Raw genomic sequence first — 22357 nt, 5'->3', positions numbered from 1 at the left:
ATCTAGTTTAAAACTAAGTATAGCTGTTAGTTATGGGTACTAGACAACTGATATAATTTTTTTTGTAAATATTTAATATACATAGAAAACCCCGAGACTGATACTGCTACTACTGATAATGCTTATGAATACAAATGTTTGCATGGTGCGAGGAATCAAACCTGCGACCATCGGAAGCAAAGCGGTGTGCTAAACTGCTAGACCACCGAGGCTCTTTGTTATCTTTATCTTGATCGTTTGTTAATTTGTCTAAACTTCAATAATTCCCTATATTTTGCTTTATATTTAATTTTGTTGTGTATATTTATAAATAGTGATTATATTTGCAATTAATTTTGTATTTCTATGAGTCCGCCATAAATTGTATACCAAGCCGGATAGCCAGGTGTAATACAAGTGAAACTGAATCGTATTCACCAAGCAATAAAGTGGAAAATAGACAATAATGAAAATTGAAAGAAGAGAACACTGAAAATAATTTTTAAATTTTAATTAACATTTCATCGGTTTATATTAATTTTACAGTACCAAATAGGTAGTCAGCATATGTCGTGACGGGGTGCCACGACGCTGGTTTTCTGCGGATACCTTCATATATAATAAAATAATAATAATAATACACATACATACATAGACCTAGGCGGATAACACAGAGTAAACATGTACGACATACTACCATATAAAATTGCGAGTGGTATCATTCAGCTTGGTATGCCATTTAGAGGGGGACTTTGTTTAAGTCATTATTCCAATTTATTTGACCGATTCCGTGAAGAAATTCTAATTTTAAGTTGACAAAGAACTAATTTTTTGTTTCTCTCATTTATTACCCCCAAGGTCAAGGCGAGCTCGGGCTGAATTACCCCCGGGGGTAACACGGTTAATTGTGTTCCATAAATAAATACTAAATCCTATTTATTATAGTTATTATCGAATTAATTTTGAGATTTTCTCATTTATTACCCCCAAGGTCCCGGCGAACACGGGATGAATTACCCCCGGGGGTAACACGGTTAATTGTGCCCTATTTTATTGTTTTGTTGTGAATATTTATTCTCACGATTCGAGAAAGTCCAAAACACTAGACTGATATACTTTTTAGATAAACCACGTACAACTTAAAATGTATAGAGTCTTAAAACTGCAACACCCGCACAACGGTCGCTGGTTCGATTCCTCGCACGGTACCAAGCATTTGTATTCATGACTACTATTGTTTGTATCAGTCTGGATGTTTTCAATGTATATTATGTACGTATTTACAAAAAAAAATACTTAAGGAATTTATACCTTGTAATTGTCTAGTAGACATAACACAAGTTCTGCCTAGCTTGGGACTAGATGGCGCTGTGTGAATGGCCTCAGATATTATTATTATAGAAGAAACATACCCCTTTATTTATAGAGTAAACTTTGTCCCCTCCGATCGAAACCCCGTCCAATTCACACAGGGATATTACGACAGCCTGAGCCGAGGTTCGAACCCCTAGCGGTGCCCTCAGAGTAAATCCGTCGTATCGTATCCGTCAGGCGGGAGTTGTCCTCCAGACGCTCTATAAGTCCTTCCTTTGGTTTGGAGTGCCATCTGCACGCGCCCCCTATCGTCCGGTGAAGCTGTAAAGGCCAGCTGCGGCCAACAGCATTAGAGTAGTCCGAAAAAAAAGTAAAGTTTTAAGTAATTTTCAAGTAACACAATCTCATATTTATTTACATAATTCTCAAATAAATTGGAGTAACTTAACTTTATTATAAACTTAAAGCACTTGTAAAAAGTTGGCAGAGACCAATAATTGGTTTTAGTATTATTACGACTATTGTTACCGAATTTGATGATTCCTTTTTGATATATCTGGTGATTTTTATATTTCATTTTGTTAAAATTAAGACTTATTACCGAATTTGATGATTCCTTTTTGATAATGTATTGATTTATATATTTAATTTCGTTAAAATTGAGACTATTGTTACTGAATTTGATAATTCCTTTTTGATGTCCGGTTATTTATATATTTACCTAGCTACTCACCCCGGCTTCACACGGGTGTACATGTATTATATATATAAACCTTCCTCTTGAATCACTCATTCTATTTAAAACAAAAAAAAACGCTTCATTCAGTTGCGTAGTTTTAAAGATTTAAGCATACATAGGGACGGACAGACAGCGACAGCGACTGTTTTATACTATGTAATGATTTAGTTACAAATTGAGGCCCGTTTTAGTGATTTAGTTATGTGAAAGTAACTAACGGTGCTTGTAAGAAACTGACCATATAATTGGTCTCTGCCAACTTGTAAAAAACATGGGATGAAGGTTTTAGAAAATATGAACAAACAATTATTTTTAAACTTTCGTGTTTAATATACGTTATTTATATTATTATCCGCGAATAATTTTATCTATACATATAAATAAAATTGTAGAGTCTGTTTGTAATATTGAAATAACTGTTTTTTACTACATGCATATGAATATAAATACGGTACATACACCAAAATAACATTTTTTTACAATTTTTGTCTGGTCTGTTCCGGTTAATCTCGGAAATGACTGGACCGACTTTGACGGGACTTTTATTGGCAGGTAGCTGATGTAATAAAGAGTAACTTAGGCTACTTTTATGTTAGGAAAATAAAGTTAAATTCCACGCGGACGAATATGGGTACAGCTAGTAGCAAATAAGGATATTTATCTCTTTCGATTTGGTCACGATTATATACCTTTATTTGCCACTATCTGACCCACGAAACTTCGTCTGCGTTTCATTCCCCCACCTTTTGCAATATATTTCATTGCAGCTCCGCTCCTATTGGTCGTAGCGTAATGTTATATAGCTTAAAGCCTTCCTCGACAAATGGACTATCCAACACAAAAATAATTTTTCAATTCAAACCAGTAGTTCCTGAGATTAATGCGTTCAAACAAACAAACTCTTCAGCTAATATTACTAGCTACTCACCCTGGCTTCGCATGTATTATACATATAAACCTTCCTCTAGAATCACTCTATCTATTAAAAAAACCGCTTCAAAATCCGTTACATAGTTTTAAAGATTTAAGCATACATAGGGACGGACAGACAGCGACAGCGACTGTTTTATACTATAATATATATAGTACTAGTGTAAGTATAGATACATTTATTATCCGGTTAATAATATAAATAATAAACAAAAGTATAGAAATGTCACCTCTAGTATAGATTCAATTTACTTTAATGTATATAATTTGTTAATGAACTTAAAAATAAAATATATGAAAGAAACGTTTCGTTTTATTCTACAGTTATTTCCATTGCAATTCGGTTAGATATGTATTTGCAAAAAAATGTATATACATAAGTTCTTGCCATAGTTGTCTAGTACTCATAACACAAGCTGTCTCGTCCACGTGTGTACCTTTTTTTTTTTTGGTGGATGATAATGGAATGGTGCACCCGCCTGCGCTAAGGGTTTACGCTGGCGGGGCACCAGTGGAGGATGATAAGATGAGCATGAGGTCAGGTCAGTTAGCCCATCCTGACAAATTCACCATGAATTTAACACGATGGTTTCCAGGGGGAACCGCGTGGAGGTCGACCTGACATGGTACATTGGTAGCAATGGGGTCATTAATCCACATTACTAACAATCCCCCTTGCCCCCTCCACGTGTGTACCTCAGTCTCAGCTATTTCAGCTGCCAAGCAGCTTGCTTTGTAAGCTGTTTCGGTTGTAGGGTGCAGATTAGGAAGTGAAATTACAGGATAAGAGGCGTATGATATCTTAGTGCTCCATATTTGTGTTACTATGAATGAAGAGGTCTTATAGTTTATGAATGGCAACCCTATATAATTGTCATTGTGTGAGACTAACTAATAAAGTCAAAGTACCAGGACAACATGAGCTTGTAGGTAGTTTTCTATGGCATTTAAATGTCATTGTGTGAGACTAACTAATAAAGACAAAGTACCAGGATAACATGAGCTTGTAGGTAGTTTTCTATGGCATTTAAATGTCACTGGGTGAGACTATCTAATAAAGACAAAGTACCAGGATAACATGAGCTTGTAGGTAGTTTTCTATGGCATTTAAATGTCACTGGGTGAGACTAACGAATAAAGACAAAGTACCAGGACAACATGAGCTTGTAGGTAGTTTTCTATGGCATTTAAATGTCACTGGGTGAGACTAACTAATAAAGACAAAGTACCAGGACAACATGAGCTTGTAGGTAGTTTTCTATGGCATTTAAATGTCACTGGGTGAGACTAACTAATAAAGACAAAGTACCAGGACAACATGAGCTTGTAGGTAGTTTTCTATGCCAGTTAAATTACTGTACAAACTAGTCCGCGTGTGTACCTCAGTTTCACCTACTTGAGCTGCCAAACAGCTTGCTTTGTAAGCTGTTTGGTCGTAGGGTGCAGATTAGGAAGTGAAATTACAGGATAAGTGAGGCATAAGCTAAAATTTACAAAACAAAAAACACAGAAATATACAAATATATTTATTTAAATACAAAATATAATTATTCTATAATAATAGGAGATCACAAGATATATTTTTAATGGATCATGGATTGGTGCACCCGCCTGCGCTGACGGTTTACGCTGGCGGGGCACCAGTGGAGGATGATAAGATGAGTATGAGGTCAGGTCAGTTAGCACATCGTGGTAAATTCGCCAAGAATTTATCACGATGGTGTCCAGAACTGCGTGGATGTCAACCTGATATATTACATTGGTAGCAATAAGATCATCAGTCCACATTACTACACTACACAATCCCCTACACAAGTACCTTCCCTGATCACGAGGTGTTAAAAAAATATATAAATTTTAGCAGTTCTGTACTAGGATCGAATGAAACATTTGACAGGCTCGCGGCGCGCTTATTTCCGGTGGCGGGTTCGATTCCTCGTACGATACAAATATTTGTATTGATGATTATGATTGTATCGGTCTGGCTGTTTTCTATGTATAATATATATGTATTTACAGAAAAATGCATTTAAGTTTAGTTCTGTACTAGGATCGAATCAAACATTTGACAGCCTCGGTGGTTTACCACATTGCCTTACTTCTGATAGTCGCGGGTTCGATTCCTCGCACGGTGCAAACATTTGTATTCATGAATTTGACAGGCTCGGTGTTCTTCTGCTCGCTGCCTTAATTCTGATAGAGGCGGGTTCGATTCCTCGCACGGTGCAAACATTTGTATTCATGAGTATGATTGTTTCCATCGGTTCTTATGTATAATATGTATGTATTTACAGAAAAATGCATTTAAGTATCAGTAGTTTAGCCCCCATAGTACAAGCTCTGCTTAGCTTTAGACTAGATGGCGCTGTGTGAATTGTCTTGGGTTATTATTTTATCAAATGATATGTATTCCACTCTTCCACAGATACACTATAAATATCTTCTGCGTATAATCGAAATAGACTGCAAAATCTTCAATACCTGAGGTATTGAAGATTTTGACCTAAGCTATATCAGCCGCCAAGCAGCTTGCTTTGTAAGCTGTTTCGGTTGTAGGGTGCAGATTAGGATGTGAAATTACAGGATAAGAGGCGTGACAGCTTAGTACTCTGGAATGGTAATCCATTAGTAGTATCACGAGGTATAGTGATGCAAATCAGCACGTTCAGTAAAAGATTGTGCCAGTGTACGTTTTGTATAACGACACGTAGGTCACGCAGTACCTCATATATATAGTTTATGTAATTAGTGTAAGCTAGAGTATTCAAGATGTAACAGTTAAATATACAAGTTACACCCTACTGTGTGTGTTTACTCTCACCACCACTCCTGTCATCACAACGTGATGTCCGTAGTGCTGTTCATGTATACTGGCGACGGTTACCACTTACCATTAACTGGGCCGTCAGCTGTTTGCCATTGCAATTAAACAAACTAAAATACAAGCAAACTAGTTCGAAAATTGCAACAGACTACAGTTGAGACTCCTAAAAATTAACCAAAATTCTTTGTCACCATCAAAATTGGGAAGGTGAATTTTAGGCAATCTTAACTCTATCGACGTCCTGCGAGTCGGCCGGCAGTCCGTGTACCCGCTGCAGATGGCGAGCGACGTTGCGGCGCCTCGCGAAATTGTTGTCGCAGATTCGACACCGGAAGGTGTACTGCGGGGCGCGGTGTCGGTTCTTATGTATCCGCATGAGGGTGACGGATTTGAACCGGGCCGGGCATTGATCACACTGGGGGAATAGAAACATAGTAATAACCTAACTAGCTGTTCACGCGACTCTGCATGGAATTTAACTTAATTTTTCTAAAATAAGGGTAGCCTAAGTTACTCCTTATTACATCAGGTACCTGCCAATAAAAGTCCCGTCAAAATCGGTACAGCCATTTCAGAGATTAGCCGGAACAAACAGACAGACAGACAAAAAATGTAATTTTGGTGTATGTACCGTATTTATATTCATATGCATGAGTAAAAATGGTTATTTCAATATTACAAACAGACACTCCGATTTCATTTATATGTATAGATAATATCTGTTACAGTTTTAGTTTATTTGTGTATAGGTAAAACTAAAAAGGTACACGGAGATATATATTAGGATGGTATAAAGATACGAATAAAGATATTTTTAATAAGGATCTTTTTTTGTTTAATTACAAATTTAGAATAAAAAAAAACATTTCAGATTAGACAGATACAACAATATCAAATCAAAATATCTTCATTCATGTAGGTCTATAACAGACATTTTTGTTAAGTCAAATCTACCTTCCATAATCTACACTACGCCACGAAGGCCTGCTTGGACATTGACTACATACGGACCAGGGGAAACCCTTCCATAATCTACACTACGCCACGAAGGCCTGCTTGGACATTGTCGACTACATACGGACCAGGGGAAACCCTTCCATAATCTACACTACGCCACGAAGGCCTGCTTGGACATTGTCGACTACATACGGACCAGGGGAAACCCTTCCATAATCTACACTACGCCACGAAGGCCTGCTTGGACATTGTCGACTACATACGGACCAGGGGAAACCCTTCCATAATCTACACTACGCCACGAAGGCCTGCTTGGACATTGTCGACTACATACGGACCAGGGGAAACCCTTCCATAATCTACACTACGCCACGAAGGCCTGCTTGGACATTGACTACATACGGACCAGGGGAAACCCTTCCATAATCTACACTACGCCACGAAGGCCTGCTTGGACATTGTCGACTACATACGGACCAGGGGAAACCCTTCCATAATCTACACTACGCCACGAAGGCCTGCTTGGACATTGTCGACTACATACGGACCAGGGGAAACCCTTCCATAATCTACACTACGCCACGAAGGCCTGCTTGGACATTGTCGACTACATACGGACCAGGGGAAACCCTTCCATAATCTACACTACGCCACGAAGGCCTGCTTGGACATTGTCGACTACATACGGACCAGGGGAAACCCTTCCATAATCTACACTACGCCACGAAGGCCTGCTTGGACATTGACTACATACGGACCAGGGGAAACCCTTCCATAATCTACACTACGCCACGAAGGCCTGCTTGGACATTGACTACATACGGACCAGGGGAAACCCTTCCATAATCTACACTACGCCACGAAGGCCTGCTTGGACATTGTCGACTACATACGGACCAGGGGAAACCCTTCCATAATCTACACTACGCCACGAAGGCCTGCTTGGACATTGTCGACTACATACGGACCAGGGGAAACCCTTCCATAATCTACACTACGCCACGAAGGCCTGCTTGGACATTGACTACATACGGACCAGGGGAAACCCTTCCATAATCTACACTACGCCACGAAGGCCTGCTTGGACATTGACTACATACGGACCAGGGGAAACCCTTCCATAATCTACACTACGCCACGAAGGCCTGCTTGGACATTGTCGACTACATACGGACCAGGGGAAACCCTTCCATAATCTACACTACGCCACGAAGGCCTGCTTGGACATTGTCGACTACATACGGACCAGGGGAAACCCTTCCATAATCTACACTACGCCACGAAGGCCTGCTTGGACATTGTCGACTACATACGGACCAGGGGAAACCCTTCCATAATCTACACTACGCCACGAAGGCCTGCTTGGACATTGACTACATACGGACCAGGGGAAACCCTTCCATAATCTACACTACGCCACGAAGGCCTGCTTGGACATTGACGACTACATACGGACCAGGGGAAACCCTTCCATAATCTACACTACGCCACGAAGGCCTGCTTGGACATTGTCGACTACATACGGACCAGGGGAAACCCTTCCATAATCTACACTACGCCACGAAGGCCTGCTTGGACATTGACTACATACGGACCAGGGGAAACCCTTCCATAATCTACACTACGCCACGAAGGCCTGCTTGGACATTGTCGACTACATACGGACCAGGGGAAACCCTTCCATAATCTACACTACGCCACGAAGGCCTGCTTGGACATTGACTACATACGGACCAGGGGAAACCCTTCCATAATCTACACTACGCCACGAAGGCCTGCTTGGACATTGTCGACTACATACGGACCAGGGGAAACCCTTCCATAATCTACACTACGCCACGAAGGCCTGCTTGGACATTGACTACATACGGACCAGGGGAAACCCTTCCATAATCTACACTACGCCACGAAGGCCTGCTTGGACATTGTCGACTACATACGGACCAGGGGAAACCCTTCCATAATCTACACTACGCCACGAAGGCCTGCTTGGACATTGACTACATACGGACCAGGGGAAACCCTTCCATAATCTACACTACGCCACGAAGGCCTGCTTGGACATTGACTACATACGGACCAGGGGAAACCCTTCCATAATCTACACTACGCCACGAAGGCCTGCTTGGACATTGACTACATACGGACCAGGGGAAACCCTTCCATAATCTACACTACGCCACGAAGGCCTGCTTGGACATTGACTACATACGGACCAGGGGAAACCTGCCATTGCGGGTGGCGCAAGCGGAGTCGAGTCACAACGCGAGTTGCAAGTGACCCGGGTCCCACCAACATGCTGACCACCTTCATGAAGGAGGACTACTGTCCGAAGGGTGTAGTGTATCGGCAATACAGTGGCAGACTACCGTCGTCAGTGCCGTGACCACACAGACAATTTTATCATATATAAAATTCTCGTGTCACAATGTTAGTTACCATACTCCTCTGAAACGGCCTGACCGATTTTTATGAAATTGTATATGCATATTCAGTAGGTTTGGGAATCGGCTACTACCTATTTTTGATACCCCTAAGTGATAAGGGGTTTTTTTTATGATAAAGGAATGGTGCACCCACCTGCGCTAACGGTTTACGCTGGCCGGGCACCAGTGGAGGATAAGATGAACATGAGGTCAGGTCAGTTAGCCCATCGTGACAAATTCATCAAGAATTTATCACGATGGTTTCCAGGGGGAACCGCGTGGTGGTCAACCTGACATGGTACATTGCTAGCAATAAGATAATCAATCCACATTACTAACAATCCCCTTTCCCCCTAGTGATAAGGGTTGTCTACCCCTAACATTATTTTTAAATTTTTTGGACAAAATTATTCGGCTATTACCTATTTTTGATACCCCTAAGTGATAAGGGTTGTCTACCCCTAACATTATTTTTAAATTTTTGGACAAAATTTTTATTTTTAATTTTTTTCAATGTGGCACTAAAAATACATACGACCCAACATTTTCACGCTTCTATCACCAACCCCTATTTCTTATTATTAGAACTTTTTTTTATATACTAAGATGGTGGCAATCGAGCATACGGCCCATCTGATGGTAAATGGTTATCGTAGCCTATGGACGCCTGAAAACACGTGCGCGTTGCCGACCCTTAAGAAACCTTAATATACCCTTCTTGAAAAACCCCATGCTGTAGTCTCGTGAGAAAACCTCGGCAGGAAGTTCATTCCACAATCTAAGTGTAAATCTAACTTCAATTTATATGGCAAAACAACGTTTGCCGGGACAGTTAGTAAAATATATAAATATTTATGATATAGCCAGCAGTACCTAAATACCTGTACATTCTTTTCCGGCAAATGTATCGCTATGTGTTGAAGGTAGCTACTCTTACGGTGGAATCCGGTGCTACACTCCTTGCACACGTACGGTTTCTCGCCGGTATGTAACCGCTCGTGGATCTGATGACAGATCAAAAAACAAAAATATTAACCTTGGACAATTCACACAGCGCCACTTAGTCCCATGGTAGGCAGAGCTTGTGTTATGGGTACCAGACAATTGATATAAATACATATATTTTTTTTGTATATACATACATAACATACATAGACAACACCCAGACTGATACAAATAATCATACTCATGAATACAAATGTTTGTACCTTGCGAGGAATCGAACCGACGACCATCGGAAATAAACCGGTGTGTTATTTTTTTATTGGGCTATTTGGGCTATTGTCAGATGTTTGTAGCACCTGTATCACTGCGACCTACATAGATCTATTGTGCTCGCCCTTTTCAAAGTTCGCTACCTAGACCCGTCAGGGACAAGAATTGAAGGATATTCTTAGGAGCGATGGTTTTTATCTCCTCGGGATAGAGTGTAAACTTTCCAAAGGAGATATTTCGTTTATGCATGAGTGGGCTACAACCACATAGGATGTGAAGCGGCGTTTCCTCTTCAGCTTGGCAGAATTTGCAGATTTTTGTCGTGCATAGGCCTAGTTTAGCCATATGCTTGTTTAATTTGCAGTGTCCTGTGAGGGCCCTAGTCATCATGCATATGTTGTTTTAAACTGGTGTGTCATACCGTTAGATCATGAGGTTGATCTTTATGTTATACCTTAACTTGTTCAGCATTTGAAGCCTTATAGTCACAAAATGAACATTTGTCCGTCTTCTCGTAGCCGTGCTTCGCTCTGCAATGCATCAGCAATAGTCTTCGAGTAATGAATTTCTTGCCACAGTGCTGCAAGAAATAAGGTATTATTAGGTTCTTCTCAATTGGATCTATATACCGAACTGGACGGTAGGAAAAAAAATATATAATGTAAAAACTTGACGTTCATAAGCGGCTAAAATGTCCTACATGAATAAATTCTTTTCGAATTTGAATTTGAATAGAATAGAATAGAATATCAGTTATTCAAACATACTTAATTTAAGCACTTTTGAATAATAATAATCTGAGGACAATTCACACAGCGCCATCTAGACCCAAGTTAAGCTAGCTAAAGCTTGTGTTATGGGTACTAGATAACTGATATATATACATGGTTTTGTTTTTTTGTAAATACATACATATTATACATAGAAAACACCCAGACCGATATAAACAAGCATACAAATGTTTGTGCCGTGCGAGGAATCGAACCCGCGACCAGACGTAAAGCGGTGTGCTAGACCGCTAGACCACCGAGGTCGTGAATAGTCATCACATTTGTTTTTAATCTACCGCTCATTCGCAAAGCTGTCTTATCACAAGAAGAACGAGCAAAAACTTGCCTGTTGCTCTTTTAAATAGATGTTATTTAAAATAAATAATTAGACAATAACAAGTAAGAGGCATGCGATAATCAACATAGAAACCACTTCACACTGATTCTTGGTACAATCAGATAATACTGTCAGGAAAGATTATTTATAATTTTAAATATATTTTTAAAAAGTAGTTCAATACAAGTTACTTAATTCCTCACCTCACAGACAACATCAAATCCAGTATGTATTTTATAATGATTCCTCAATGACAATCTAGAAGTCAATATCTTGTGACAATATTCACATTCGATTTCTTCCTTCACCTTCTCTCCTTTCTTCCGTCTATTAACACCTTTGCCGTTTCCCTCAGTTTTATCCCCATCCTTCTTTCTGCTCTTCAAAACTTTCCGTTTCGATTTAACAGCAATATTCTCTCTATATTCTAGAATTAACGGTGTTGGAACTTTCACGATTTTATCATTATAATATGGGTATGTATCTAATGGGATATTATCATCATAGTCTTTGAAATCATTATCCGCATCTTCAGGTACATCTATAACGATTTCTGAATGACTTACTTCATCCTCAAGTTTACAATCGGCAGTTTCAACTTTTATATTATGGAATTCCTTATTTTCGACTCGCTCCAGTAATTTTTTCTGTGTCTGTTCAGCCTTCTTGTGGAATTTGACAGACTCGTTAATGAAATTAATGCATAATGAACACATTTGCTGAGGTAAATCGTCTTTGATTTCGATCTGAAATTATTATTTTTAAAATTATAGGAATAAATTTTTTTTTCATTATTAACTAAAATCATAAGGACTTGTTAATTCATTTATTTATTTTTTACATTTTATGGTATATAACATGTCATCTCATAAAACAGAAAAAAATTAATACTACCACAATTAAAATAAATTTCAAAACATTCTAAATTAACATTACACAAATCAAAATTACAATTACAAAATTGAAATAATATTTTCCTTCATCATTGCATTTAATATAGCTAGCAAACAATTGATGGTGGATGGTGACCATAGCCTATGGTATAGCCATTAAGGTTGTTATTTTTTTTTCTACCTTTTTCAAGATTCCAGTTCCATGATTAAAACAAAACACTTGCTTTAAACAATGAGGCCGTCTTATTGTAACTATACATGAACAAACTTAATTTATAGTAATAATAATAATAATAATGATAACTTACACTTAAAAATTATCCATCCTCATCATAATTTATACTATCATTGTTTGGTGATTTTTACCCGCAATGATCGGTCTATTACCCCATCAAAGGGAGATATATAATATATATATAAAAAAATAATTATATATATATATTATATATTAATATATTATTATTAATTAATATTATTAAGCTAAAGCTTAATTGTTAATTGCGTTAATCTCAGAAACTACTGGTTCTAATTGAAAAATTCTATTTGTGTTGGATAGTCCATTTGTCGAGAACGGCTTTAAGCTATATAACATTACGCTACGACCAATAGGAGCGGAGCTGCAATGAAATATATTGCAAAAGGTGGGGAAATAAAATGCAGGCAAAGTTGCGCGAGTCAGCTAGTGTAATATATTATTTGTCTTTACTGTATATTGCAAATATAATATATTCTAATTCTCTATATTTTTTAATTAATTCACATGCTTATACTCGCTTTATTACAGAGTACCTTGCGTTCCACAGTATCGAAGAAGTTTACAAATATATACGGGTAATAAACTATTGGACAGAAAAAATGACATACCAGCAAAGATTATACTGTAATAACTTATTAATATAACAATCGAATTTATACCTTAATTCCTGTAGCTATAAATATCGCATTTGAATACTTTTCACTGTGTTCGGGCCGCCGAAATATCGTATTTAAACTTTGTAAACTAAGACATATTCTGCAACAGTTCCACGGATACATGGCGTGTGTCATAAATTGTATAATAAAATGATATTTTAATAATTACATTAACAGAATGTATATATATAAATCCATTGTTATAATAAACGAGTATAAATAAAAGTGTAAAATAAAATATGTACCAAGAAAATTCTTTTTAAAAACATTAGATTACAGAGTAGTAAAATACACAGATAATTTTCTGTGTGTTGTATACGTATTATTTAAATTACTCGTAGTTTTATAAAAATCAAAAAAGACAAAAATTTTGCTTTCATAACTTGTAATTAATTTAATGATTTCATATCAAAATAGCAATTTTTAATATTCATTCCCAAAAACTGCCTGCCTCAAGAAGCCTTCCACCCACAGCCGTATAAAATAAAAAAGTACGGTTTTCCGTCTCATAATCTGTTTTTCATTTGTTTTTGTTTACAATAATTCTCTTGAGTAGTATATTCTTTGCAATAATTATTCTGAGAACATACATAAACTATTTATTAATTTACTCTATTCTTGTATTGCATTTCTAATTGACATAAATAAAATATATGTTTTAAATATGAACGAGTGGAATTGTTGCAGAACATGTTTGAATTCAGAATCATTGAACCCCATATTTCAATTTCCGAATATCAGCACTGAATATACCAATGTATTATTTATGGTTACCGGACTAAAGGTAAAAGAGTCATGCTGCATACTCTTTTTTTGTATTTCCTTATAATTCTATTAATATTTTAATTTAAAAATTATGTATTGACTAAAATATCCACTTTGTCAGTTCTTAAAATGGCCACTGCATGTATTAGACGAATATTGACGAATTTCGTATAATCCAACCAATGTAAATACATCAGTGAGATAGTATTACGCCCTCGGTTCTAGATGTCTATTTATATTGTTTGGTTTACTGATTACTATTTATTCTAGCGGTTTAAGCACACCGCCTTCAGATGGTCGCGGGTTCGATTCCTCGCATGGTACATATATTTGTGTTCATGAGTATGATTGTTTATATCAGTCTGGGTGTTTTCTATGTGTAATATGTATGTATTTACAAATAATATATCTATGTATTTATATCAGTTGTTTAGCCCCTATAGTACAAGCTCTGTTTAGCTTGGGACTAGATGGCGCTGTGTGAATTGTCTTGGGATATTAATATTATTACAAATATACTAGTTATAACCGCGACTTCGTCCGCGTGGAATTTAACTTTATTTTTCTAAAATAGTAGCCTAAGTTACTCCTTATTACATCTGCTACCTGCCAATAAAAACCCCGCCAAAATTGGTTCAGCCATTTCAAGGATTAGCCAGAACAAACAAACCGACAAGCAAAAATTGTAAAAAATGTTATTTTGGTGTATGTACCGTATATATATTCATATGCATGTAGTAAACGGTTATTTCAATATTACAAACAGACACTTAAATTTTATTTATATGTATATATTTTGATATATTCCAGATTGAAATTAATGATGGTATGCCCCAACAACTCTGTACCAAATGTGTGGACTTCATAAATCAATATTTGGACTTCAGAGACACTTCCCAACAAGCTCATAAAACTCTATCCGAGAAATTAAGCTGTACCAATAATGATGTAACTATTGACAAAGAAAACAACATAAGTGTTACATGTGTGAAAGTGGAGGTTGTATCCGAAGATGGTAGTTCCAATGATATGCTGGACTCAGATAGATTAAGTTGTAATAAAAAAGTAGATGGCGAAATGGATAGCATGGAATATATAACAACAGTTGAAGAATTATTAAAGCAGAGGAAACAACTTGTGTTTGAGAATATTACATATAAAAAAACATACAGTAATAATATGAAAAATGAACCTATAATTATTGAGGTAATATTTTTATATAATAATAATAATAACCGGATATAACCCACACAGCGCCATCTAGTTTTAATCTAACTAGAGCCTGTCTAATGGGTACTAGACAATTGATATAACTTGGGAATGGATATAAAAAATTACAATAAGATACCAAAGGATATACTGGAATTACCCTTAAATAAATTCAAAACATTTGTTAAATCATATTTACTGAGCAAGTCCTATTACTCACTAAACGATTACTTGAATGACGAGCGTGCATGGCAATAGTTGTTCATACACTGGATTTTCATTTAATGTTAGACATAGACACCTATATAAATATACATTGTAAATAAACTGGCTTTAAAAAAATAAGAAATTCAGTAGAGTTTCTTGCCAGTTCTTCTCAATAGAATCTGTACACTGAACTGGACGGTAGGGAAAAAAATTAAATTATAATGTAAAAAATTTGACGTTCATAAACTGCTAAAATGTCCTACATGAATAAATGATTTATGAATTTTAATTTGAATATAAATATTATTCAAGCTCTGCAGTTATTAACTAACTTCATATCCTTCTAGGTACCTCCAGAAGATAGCAAAGAAGAGAATATATCACAAGGTAGAATAGAGGACAAAACAGCAGACAATTGTCTGGTGGAATGCAAATATTGCCATAAACAGTTTAAAAACAAAGTATCCATGTTCAATCATTACAAGACTCATAATGGATTGAAATATGTGTGTGAGGTAATTGTTCATAATATAATAATAATAATCTCAGGACAATTCACACAGCGCCATCTAGGCCCAAGTTAAGCTAACTAAAGCTTGTGTTATGGGTACTAGACAACTGATACAAATACATAGATATTTTTTCGTAAATACATACATATTATACATAGAAAACACCCAGACCGATACAATCAATCATACTCATGAATACAAATGTTTGTGCCGTACAAGGAATCGAACCCGCGACCATCGGCGAAGCGGTGTGCTAGACCGCTAGACCACCGAGGTCGTCATTGTTGTCAATTAAAATAATTTCTAAAATATGACTTATCTTATTTCATGCCACAAAAAAATGGAAAAAAGAATGTTAGGGGTGGACAAACCTTATCACTCAGGGCTATGACAAATAGATAGTAGCCAATTCTCAGACCTACTGAATATGCATATAAAATTCCATAAAAATCGGTCAGGCCGTTTCAGAGAAGTATGGTAACTAACATTGTGACACGAGAATTTTATATATAAGATAAAATTGTCTGTGTGCTCACGGCACTGACGACGGTAGTCTGCCACTGTAGCGCCGATACACTACACCCTTCGGACAGTAGTCCTCCTTCATGAAGGTGGTCAGTGGTCATGGTCAGTAACTAACATTGTGACACGAGAATTTTATATATATAACTAGTTGACCCGCGCAACATCGTCTGCGTTTCATTTTCCCACCTGTTGCAATATATTTCATTGCAGCTCCGCTCCTATTGGTCGTAGCGTAATGTTATATAGCTTAAAGCCTTCCTCGACAAATGGACTATCCAACACAAAAATAATTTTTCAATTCGAACCAGTAGTTCCTGAGGTTAGCGCGTTCAAACAAATAAATTCTTTTGTCACTGCAGCACTGCGGCCGGAAGTTCATGACGAGACGCCGCCTGGTGATGCACTGCAAAGCGAAGCACGGCTACGAGAAGACCGACAAGTGCTCCTATTGCGAGTACCGGGGTTCCAATCCCGAGCTGGTCAAGGTAATATTAATCCCATCAAATGATAGCCGAGTTCAATATTATGATATATGCCTTGATTGTTGACTTCTACGACAAAAGAGATGAGATCTAAATGGGTGCCAAGTTCAATGGTCTGTCCTGAAATGTATTTATAACAATATATAATATCATTTCTTCTTATAACTTAGGATAATATACTGTAGCCTAAGGTCTGACTTGGCCAGTTCTCATATACCAATTATTACTTTCGATTGCTAGTTACTACTAATAATAAAACAGGAACCGACTATTTTATTATTAGTCTATGTCTAACATTAAATGAAAATCCCGAACATGAAAACTATTGCCATGCACGCTCGTCATTCAAGTAATCGTTTAGTGAGTAATAGGCCTTGCTCAGTGAATATGATTTAACAGATGTTTTGAATTTATTTAAGGGTAATTCCAACATATACTTTGGTATCTTATTGTAAAATTTTATACCTATTCCCATAAAAGACCTATTGACTTTTCTAAACGATACTTGGGGACAGCAAGTTTGTCTTTAAATCTAGTATTAATATTATGAATATTGCTGTTTTTTGGAAATAAGTCAAGATTTTTATGAACATATAAGATATTTAAATATATAAATTGAGAAGCAACGGTGAGAATATTTGCCTCTTTGAATTTCTCTCTTAATGAGTCACGACTCTTCATACAGTAGATCGCTCGAAATCTTTTTTAAATCCGGTTTATTTACAATGTATAGGTATTTATATAGGTGTCTATGTCTAACATTAAATGAAAATCCCGTGCATGAACAACTATTGCCATGCACGCTCGTCATTCAAGTAATCGTTTAGTGAGTAATAATAGTGATTTGGTTTACAGATCCACGAGAGGATTCACACTGGGGAGAAACCTTTCGTGTGCTCCACGTGCGGGAGCGGGTTCCACAGACGCAGCACCTACCTGCAGCACATCGCCATCCACCTACCACACAAGACAGTACCCGTTAGTGTTTTTTAAACTAGTGCTTCCCATAGCTGGGCACCGTTAATCAAATAGTTAACTTCGTTAATCCGCTACAAAAAAGTTAGCTTTGTTAAACGTTAAAGCACATTTCAGAAGAATTAACTCAAGTTAACGTTAATATATGTAAAATTTCAGTATTATATCGCTGCGTTAGTGAATGTATAAACCTGCTGGTTTAGGTCCTGGAAGTTAAAGTTCATATTAGTAAACGTGAAAGTTGTTGTATGTGTGTCCCCAACACAGGTGAGAACGATCCCCAAACATGAAACCTGGATCGTGGTTCCTTTGGCAGGTACCAGGTAACAAAGGTGTAAAAAATTTCATATCAAATTCGTTATTTTAAGAAACTCCATATTTTCATATATTGTTCGTAGCATTATTATAACTTGCGCTGCTCATTGCCAGACATGTTGCATGTTACGTGTTGCATGTTTAAAAAAAGACAATTTTATCACCCCCTAAGGGAGAATACTAAAAAGTATAATATATAAATAAGTAATAATAATTATCTTAGGCCAATTCACACAGCGCCATCTAGTTCCAAGCTGAACATAATTGTGTTAATTTTTGTTTCAAAACATTTAATATTTCCAGTGCGACGAATGTCCGGCTCTGTTCAAGTCGGTGACTCTAATGAGAATACACAAGAACAGACATAAAGTGAGACGCAAGAAACGGGAGATGAGAGAGAAGAGTGCGTCATCCTCGGGCACGCATCATACCAGCCAGCCGATTTGAAGATGTGTTGTTTATTTGGATTTATACTATCAAATTGTGGAATGAACTGCCGAGTTTTTCTCGAGAGACTGCATGAAATCTAACCAAGTCAGAGTTTGGCTATTATATATTGTCCTACATAAGTTATAAGAAAATATATTTTATGTTGTTATAAATAAATTTCACGAATAACCATTGAACTTGGCATCCATTTAGATCTCACTTCTTTTGTCGTTGAAATCAACAACCAAGGCATCTATACATATAAATAAAATTGGAGTGTCCGTTTGTAATATTGAAATAACCGTTTTTTACTACATGCATATGAATATAAATACGGTACATACACCAGAATAACATTTTTTACAATATTTGTCCGTCTTATCTGTTCGTTCCGGCTAATCTCTGAAATGGCTGGACCGATTTTGACGGGACTTTTTTTGGCAGGTAGCTGATGTAATAAGGTTGCCAACGATGTAGCGTATGCATTTGACATGCCCATATTTCTTTGAGTATATTTGAATTTAATATGGCATCTGTTAGATTCATTTGTATTGTTACGGTAACGATAGCAGAGGTAGAAATATTACATTTATTTTAGAAAAATTCTCAAACTTTTTTGTATAATTCCACACGGACGAAGTCGCGAGTACAGCTAGTATATCATAATATATAACTTGGCTCTCATTTCACATTTTGTTTTGATGGGATTTAAAAGGTATAAGTGAACAGACAGCGTCTATTTTCTTGTATACTAAGTAAAGATTTCATATTGTTAATATGTTAAATTATATTTATTGCAATAAAATAAATTTATTTATTCAAACATTTTTTTTTTATTATATATATATATATATATAATATATATATATATATATAAACACCTCTTTGGGCACTTTGTTGATCACGCCACAACCTACACACTTGCCGATTCCACCTTTTGCACTGAATAACTTGACTCCTATCGCGTATATCTCAGGCGGTATGGCAACGTCGCATTCTATTTTGCGATGTGGCCATATATATTCGTCGATAGTACGATATACTCGACACTTTTTTTACTAATAATTCGTGACTGAATGGCTCCGAACGGCTAAATTTTTGGTATACACAAAGACTTTTTGGCTCTGAATATATTCCAAAAATCAATTAATTATGTTGATCACTTTATATACTCGTCCTTACTGCGATACTTACTTTCATCCGAATATATATAGATACCGTAACGGTCTATCAATTATGAATTTATTAATTTACTAATGTAGATATTTTATATTCGCAATGCTCCATACATGCAAGCTCCAGCAACGGTGGAGGCAGGGTCCCCCCTGCACCGTACACCGCACCCCGCGCACACAAACAAATTAGATATTTTTTGAATACACAAAGACTTTTTGGCTCTGTATATATATTTCAAAAATCAGTTAATTGTGTTGATCACTTTATATACTGGTCCTTACTGCGATACTTATTTTAATCCGAATATATATAGATACCGTAACGGTCTATCAATTATGAATTTACTAATCTAGATATTTTATATTCGCAATGCTCCATACATGCAAGCTCCAGCAACGGTGGAGGCAGGGGGGAGCACCGTACACCGCATCCCGCGCACATAAACAAATTAGAATAAATTAAATTCATAAGATTATTCATATATTTCGACTGCCTCGGTGGTCACACCGCTTTACATCCGATGGTCGCGGGTTCGATTTCTCGCACGATGCAAACATTTGTACTCATCGGTCATCGATTGTTTTCATCGGTCTGGGTGTTTTATATGTATATTATATATGTATTTACAAAATAAAAATATCTATTTATATCAGTTCAGTATCAGTCTGTTTTAATTGTCCAGGGTTATTTATTATATTTTTATAAACGGTTATCTTTTTCCATCGCACCGCTCGCTATCGACAGTGAATTCATAGAAATGTCACTCTAAAAACAAAAATAGTTTTGTGTTTTGTATTTCAAATACTAAATGCAAAATAGGTATTTTCAAAATACTTTTTAAAAATTAAGTACCTTTTGAATTTTTGTCCAAACCTCAGATATTTTATTTATTTTAGGTATATCAATCATTACATAGTAATATAAAAACAAAGTCGCTGTCGCATCTAACAGTACATAAACAAAGAAAGAAGACTTTGGCTCTGATACCGTAACGGCCTATGAATTATGAATTTATTATACCTAATCTAGATATTTTATATTCGCAATGCTACGTACATTGTAATATCCGCCTCCATTCATTGTAACGGTGGAGGGACTAAATAGTTGAATAAAACTGAATAAGCAGTTGCTCCACTCTATAGGTACTGCGTCGTCGTCGTATGCTGTTCATTTTTTCACTCGTTTTGGCGCCAAGAGAGGGTCACATAGTCGTGGTCAAGTTAAGAACTTATAATTTAATTTTGATAACAATAGATACAAGTAAAAAGTAGGTATTATATTAATGTACGTAAGTACTGTACTTAAAAATATTTATTCTTTACTGTATGTACATTTGAAAAACTTAACACTTAAGGACTTGTACATATACACGTACATACTGCCATTTTCTCTTAAAGACATCCAGAGAAGCACTATTTATCAAATACGCGGGGTGCACCGACCTTTGACCTTATAACACCTGATTCGCGCGTAACGAATTACATTGCTACTTTTTGGTATTTTATAGTGGATATGTCACTATAAAATATTATTATTTCTTTAGATTATGACATAATAACATAGTTTACATGATTTTAAGGGAAACATACGATAAAAAAAAATCCCGTAAAATGTAAAAGATAAAAAATGGTTATTGTTGGTTATCCTTAAGAGATAGACATATACCATCACGGACTTTTTTGTTGACCTTATTTTGATACATCTCAAAGCACTAGACAACACGCATTTTCATTAAACAGTATTGTATTTTTTTATTTCTTTAACTTTAATGCACAAAAAAATTTGTACATGTGACGTACTTAATATTTTGCCGCGTTATTTACCAGGCAACCATGAGTGGTGCAGCGAAAGATTATTGGCGGTGCACTAATATAAATAAGAAATGTCAAAAAAAGATTTATAAAGATAATAAAGATAAGCAAAATATACATTTCTATAAAAAAATAACAATATACATACATAAATATATATCTAAGTATAACCCATAAATGTATAAATATTATATATAAGTAAATACATAATGATCCGATAATCAAATTATAAGTACAGTCTCAAATTGAAAGTAAGAAAATCAGAAAATATAGAGAGAACTATATGGATATAACAGAAAGATGTGAAAAAAGGAGAAGGACAGTAAAAAAGTTACAAATTTAAATAATGTTCCCGCAATTTCTGTTTAAATGAATTTATTACATTATTATATATATTAGGCATACGACTAGCCTTATGACTGTTACTTTTTTTTTAATCTATACATCTATACATGTAAATAAAATTGGAGTGTCTGTTTGTAATATTGAAATAACCGTTTTTTACTACTTGCATATGAATATAAATACGGTACATACACCAAAATAACATATTTTACAAGTTTTGTCTGTCTGTCTGTCTGTTTGTTCCGGCTAATCTCTGAAATAGCTGGACCGATTTTGACGGGACTTTTTTTGGCAAGTAGCTGATGTAATA

General features: G+C 36.2%; 2 protein-coding genes across 2 annotated transcripts; one reads left to right on the top strand and one right to left on the bottom strand.

The window, feature by feature from the left end:
- Positions 1–5819: 5819 nt before the first annotated feature.
- LOC131840725 (zinc finger protein 184-like) lies at positions 5820–13535 on the bottom strand. The gene is made up of 5 exons (XM_059188918.1): positions 13300–13535; positions 11695–12237; positions 10839–10964; positions 10051–10173; positions 5820–6201 (listed from the first exon to the last, which is right to left on the bottom strand). The coding sequence occupies exons 1-5, from the start codon at positions 13429–13431 to the stop codon at positions 6001–6003; spliced, it is 1125 nt and encodes a 374-aa protein (XP_059044901.1). The 5' UTR covers positions 13432–13535; the 3' UTR covers positions 5820–6000.
- Positions 13536–13865: 330 nt separating this feature from the next.
- On the top strand, positions 13866–19470 carry LOC131840843 (zinc finger protein 717-like). Its single transcript, XM_059189038.1, has 6 exons — positions 13866–14080; positions 14872–15267; positions 15825–15992; positions 16874–16999; positions 17852–17974; positions 18590–19470. Exons 1-6 carry the CDS (start codon positions 13961–13963, stop codon positions 18731–18733), a joined length of 1077 nt encoding a protein of 358 aa, XP_059045021.1. The 5' UTR covers positions 13866–13960; the 3' UTR covers positions 18734–19470.
- Positions 19471–22357: the final 2887 nt, after the last annotated feature.

This window comes from Achroia grisella, unplaced genomic scaffold (genome assembly GCF_030625045.1).
Source record: "Achroia grisella isolate CSIRO2021 unplaced genomic scaffold, CSIRO_AGI_Agris_v1 utg149, whole genome shotgun sequence".
NCBI classification, from domain to species: domain Eukaryota; kingdom Metazoa; phylum Arthropoda; class Insecta; order Lepidoptera; family Pyralidae; genus Achroia; species Achroia grisella.
The sequence above is the reverse complement of the archived record's forward strand: the minus strand, read 5'-3'. Positions and strand labels throughout refer to the sequence as shown.